General features: G+C 35.7%; 1 protein-coding gene across 1 annotated transcript in view; it reads right to left on the bottom strand.

Moving 5' to 3' along the window:
- LOC106868068 (secretin receptor) overlaps positions 1–5,337 on the bottom strand; it is a 725,176-nt gene that overhangs the window by 73,037 nt on the left and 646,802 nt on the right. The window contains exons 11-12 of the mRNA XM_052969589.1: positions 2,989–3,110; positions 1,370–1,398 (exon numbers count right to left, since the gene is read on the bottom strand). Of these exons, the coding sequence (XP_052825549.1) occupies positions 1,370–1,398; positions 2,989–3,110 (151 nt within the window). The remainder of the gene's footprint in view (positions 1–1,369; positions 1,399–2,988; positions 3,111–5,337) is intronic.

The following is a 5,337-nucleotide window of genomic DNA, read 5'->3' as shown; positions in this document are numbered from 1 at the left end:
TGGAAAAATTAAAAGAAAAGTTTTTTAAAAGAATATTTGCATAGTATTCAAATACAAGTGGCATTTTCCTTGTTTCTGCCTGTTTCTGTCTCTCTTGTTTACTCTTGTGGGTTCAAGGTCGTTGTGAATTCTTGGTAGGGAAGAAGAAGAAGAAGAAGACGGAGAAGAAGAAGAAGAAGAAGAAGAAGAAGAAGAAGAAGAAGAAGAAGAAGAAGAAGAAGAAGAAGAAGAAGAATTCGGTAGTGCCATGATAGTAGTATGTTAAATGGTCAATGTTAAAGTAACCTGTTGTGGATGGTAGTAGTGATTGAATTCCCGAAACATCTCTTTTGAATGTCTTCTTTATAAAATTCGCGTAGGTGTTATTGTAAACAGCAGTAGTGGTAAAGTTAGGAAGGAGGTGGCTGAGAAGAAGAAGGCGAAGAAGAAGAAGAAAGAGAAGGGAGTATAAGAAGGAATGTAGGTAGTATGATAGTAGTAAGGTGTTAAGTGGTCAAGTGACCTAAAAGTGGCTCTTTATTACAAAATACAGACCACTTTTGAACGCGTCTACAACAAACGACATATCCACCACAGCCTTAGAATAACACAAACACACACGCTATTATTAAAAATGATACACTCTAGAGATTCCCAAGAATTCATTAAAAAACAGTCCCAATCACTGCTATAATCCATAACGAGCCACTTTTAGGTCACTTGACCATTTAACACCTTGTTACTATCATGCTACCTACATTCCTTCTTATTCTCCCTTCTCTTTCTTCTTCTTCCTCTCCGCCACCTCCTTCCTAACTTTACCACTATTGCTGTTTAGAACAACACCTACGCAAATTTTATAATCAAAACGTTTAAAAGAGATATTTCGGGAATTCAATCACTACTACCATCCACAACAGGTTTCTTTCAAGGTACTTGACCATTTAACATACAACTATCATGGCACTCCCGCATTCTTCTTCTTCTTCTTCTTCTTCTTCTTCTTCTTCTTCCCTACCAAGAATTCACAACGACCACGAACCCACAAGAGTAAACAAGAGAGACAGAAACAGGCAGAAACAAGGAAAATGCCGCTTGTATATGAACACTATGCAAATATTCTTTTAAAAAACTTTTCTTTTAATTTTTCCAAAATTTCATTGTTTTCCATACAGTTGAAAAAGTCTCAATGACTGAAACAGGTACTGAAATGTTTTTTATAAAATTATTTTAGCATTTTCTACCTTTATATATATATATATAAGTTTGGAAGCTGAATCTATTATATATTTAATTATACTGTTGTACATTTCATTTCCTAAATGTAAAGGAAATATACAAGTTAATTAAAATGAAAATCTAGCTGAAGGCTTTCGCATTTCAATATTACTTTCTTGGTTGCTATGAAGCATACAGAAACTGATTATATAAACAATTATCAAAGTAATAGTAATTTACTAAAGGAATAATTGAAAATGTATTAACGTCTTCTATAAGAAACTAGTTTCTTGATGCAGAAGATACGTATTAAATAAATCTTTCGGAAGCATGATGTATATAAAAATAATCTATTCTTCAAATAAAGTTAAATTAATTTTCTATCAAACAAAATCCTATCCTATAAATTGAACCATTAAAATCTGATAGAAGGTGACACTTTAAAAAATAATTTGCTTTTATTACAGAACTACTCCTCCTCCTCCTCCTCCTCCTCCTACTACATATAAAGGATGTTATTTGTCAGTAGCCCGGCCTGCAATCTGATGTGTTTTGTAATCCAATGGATAGAAGGTGTACCACGCAACACCTTATCTTCGCGCTGTATGTATAAGGTAAATAAGCTTATCAGAAATTATGTCTCTCCAAGCTGAACCCATGTAAGGAGTTGAACTCAACACTGCAAGCTAACGAAACATTTGTCAATTTTACAGTGTTCCCCCTGCTTACAGCGGTGAGCTATACTGTTCTGTGATGTATTATTCCACGGATACATTGCGCTGCTGATGACAGAAAACGAACCACCAACACTTCCGCTGAGTGTATGATATTATATTGATTCAACCAGCTGTGTTTCTCACCAACATTTTATCAGTCAGTTACTGACGTCAAAAACATACTTAATTCAGAGAGATTTGAAATTTAAATCAAATCTGAGAGAGAGAGAGAGAAATGGAGGGAGAGAGAGAGAGAGAGAGGGAGAGAGAGATGGAGAGAGAGAGATGGAGAGAGAGAGAGAGAGAGAGAGAGAGAGAGAGAGAGAGAGAGAGAGAGAGAGAAATTATAATGTGTTTTATGAGATACACTGCTGTTTATGCTTTCTTCATAAAGTGCTAAGAGCGCAAAATGCGAAGCTTCACATCTTGGTCAAATGTCAACTCTGGTTGTCAACTTTTATCTTTTACTTGCTTCAGTCACTGAACTGCGGCCATGCTGGGGTACCACCTTGAAGAGCTTTTAGTCAAGCAAATCGGCCCCTGTACTTATTTCTTTAAAATCTAGTTCTTATTCAATCAGACACTTATGCCGAACCGCTAAGTTATGGGAATATAAACCAATACCGGTTGTCAAGCGGTGGTGGGACACACACACACACACGAATGTATATTTCCAGTTCAATAATAGCATGTGTCAGTTATGTATTTACGTAAATACCCACCAATGTAAATAATCATTTATATATGAGTCTATGTTAGCATTGACGCATATATACACGAAGAACTACGGACGCACAAACATAGTGTGTAAGAACACAACAGATGTGTGTGAGTGTACATATAAAGTGTTGACCAGAAGTCACCCGACTGTTAATCAAAATTCCATAAATACTATCTATAATTCTGTATTGACTCGAATAGAAAAATGTGTCGCTCAAGGACATCAATGTGAACAATTTTCATGACGTTTCATATTTAAATGCTTTTATTAAATTCATTCAGTTGTTAAATAAATCTTGGAATTAATGGTTTTGATTTACTGTCAGGTGACTTTTGGTCAACCCTGTATATGTACATATGAAGGAGGTGCATTTTTCATTTGAAGTACCGTGAAAAATAGGACTTACGACGGTGGACAGTAGGATTGGTCCACGCATTATCCAGAAATAAGCTGGCGTCGCATTAGTATTCCAACACCTGAAAAAAGTAATGCATTTAATATACTCATTCTCTTAACACATCTGCGAACGCATGTAACAATATAATATGCACTACAATGCATATTCATGAAATATATAAAACGTATGTTTAAAGAAACATCAGCAAATCATTGCATGGAGCTATTAGATAAACATTGTCTAAACTAAAATAGAATGTGAATATAAGAAATGATTTAAAGTCCAATAACTTGTCTAAATGTATCCCAGAATTGAGCATAAGAAGAAATCTAGTGAAAGCGATGATTTAACTTTAGAAACCGGTCTTTTTAAGGATCGCAATCTGACATGGCTCACGTAATGCTGAACGTAAGTTTATATTTGATACAAGATAACCAAAGCTGTACTGTGGGTTTACTTCACTTATATGGAATAACTTTACATTAAGGAGTGGAAGGTACAATTTCCTGTAATTCAGATCGACTCATGGTTCCAGAAGACAAAATGGAAAAAGCGTTTCCCCGGAGGATGGCAAAGGAGATGCGTTGAAATAGCCACTCTGACTCCCGGGGTTTGCACTTGCGGACAGCTCTCTTCGCCTTGACAGTGGTGAGCATGGATAAGGTCCGAGGGCCAAGAACGCTAGCGGTCTCCACTGCTGCAGGCTCGACAATAAACCTTACACTTGCTGTGCGACATTACCACGAGGAGATATACCAAAAGGAAAGACAATGTAGTCATAACATACCAATAAGTGACTGTATTTAAATGAAATATAATGTGGAGAGATTGTTGTGCAACTTCAGCCCAGCTCTGTTCGAGTGACTGATGATACGTATGTAAGCGGGTGAACAATTACGTGTGACAGATTTCTTTCTCCAGGCTTTCAACTCACTTAGGTCCATATTTTACACTTTAATATAAATAATGAATTGTATGAGTTGCAGCATCTTAAATTGGACACTTTATATTCTCGCCATTTTTCACTTTATTTCTGCATGCTTGCAGGTTCTGGCGGTAGTTACAACGGAGTTGAGCAAAGTGGACCTGCAGAAGTTTGTCTAGAGAAATATCTACAATATCTGGGAAACTGGAATAGTATTATAAGATTTAATAATACTATTATTAAATAGTGTGTAATTAATATATGGAATTAACGTTACACTATTATCACTAATAATGTAATTACTATATCTAAACAATGCAACAGTTCACGCATACGCACGCATGCGCGCACACACGTAACGATACAATGTGCTGTGTATGCATAAATAATTTAAATTAGAGCCATGAAGTCTAGGTTTATATGATTTTATGTACTCGTATACACGTACATGTGTATTTGCTTCCTTATTTTCTCAAGTGGTCGACGGCTTGTCGGGTTTATTATCTCTTTATCATTCGTTTCTTTTATGTTATATTTCATACTTTTCTTTTTTTCTTGATGCTACTGACATATGTTCTAAAAATCCGCAATGGTCATGTAACCTGAGATATTTTATCTATGACATCTTTTTGTAAATCTTCCACCTCCTGGCTTTCATATTTTTGTTCTTCAATTTTTATTTCTTCATTATTTTCATTCTTTATAAGATCGAAATTGTGAATATATGTTTTTAATATTTCTCTATTGACCCTATTTCTTGAAGAAGTGATGGATGTTTCTTGAATAAGTGATGGATGTACGTGCGTTGCACAAGGGTACACTTGTATATGCATTATTGAAAAGAACAAGAAAATGAACATATTAAAGTATCATTAACATTATGTTCATGTTATTTTTTTGAAATGCGCGCGCGCACACATATACACATGCACACACAAACTCACATACAGATTTTTTATTCTTTTATGTTTCTTATGTTTCTTTATTCTTTATTCTTTTATGTTTCTACGTGGTCTTTTATGTCTCTACCTTGTCATTGAATTGCGACGTTGCTGTATCAGTGCCTTGACGAGTTTAGTGGAAGAAATCGAGCCAGGTACCTATATTAAGTCTGGCACTTATTCTATCGATCTCTTTTTGCCCAAATCCACAAATTGTGGGGGCATAAACAAACCTGTAGTTGTCAAGTAGTGGGAACAAACCAGAAAACATATACCCGTACAGACATACATATATACATATACAAACACATTACACGCACACACATAATGGGCTTCTACATAGTTTCCGCTACCAAATTCCTTCCCAAGGTATTAGTTGACCCGTGGCTGGTGTCGCGTAGCTGGACTGAACCCGAACCTACGCGGTTGAGACACATCCT

The sequence above is a fragment of the Octopus bimaculoides genome, chromosome 1 (genome assembly GCF_001194135.2).
Source record: "Octopus bimaculoides isolate UCB-OBI-ISO-001 chromosome 1, ASM119413v2, whole genome shotgun sequence".
NCBI classification, from domain to species: domain Eukaryota; kingdom Metazoa; phylum Mollusca; class Cephalopoda; order Octopoda; family Octopodidae; genus Octopus; species Octopus bimaculoides.
The sequence above is the reverse complement of the archived record's forward strand: the minus strand, read 5'-3'. Positions and strand labels throughout refer to the sequence as shown.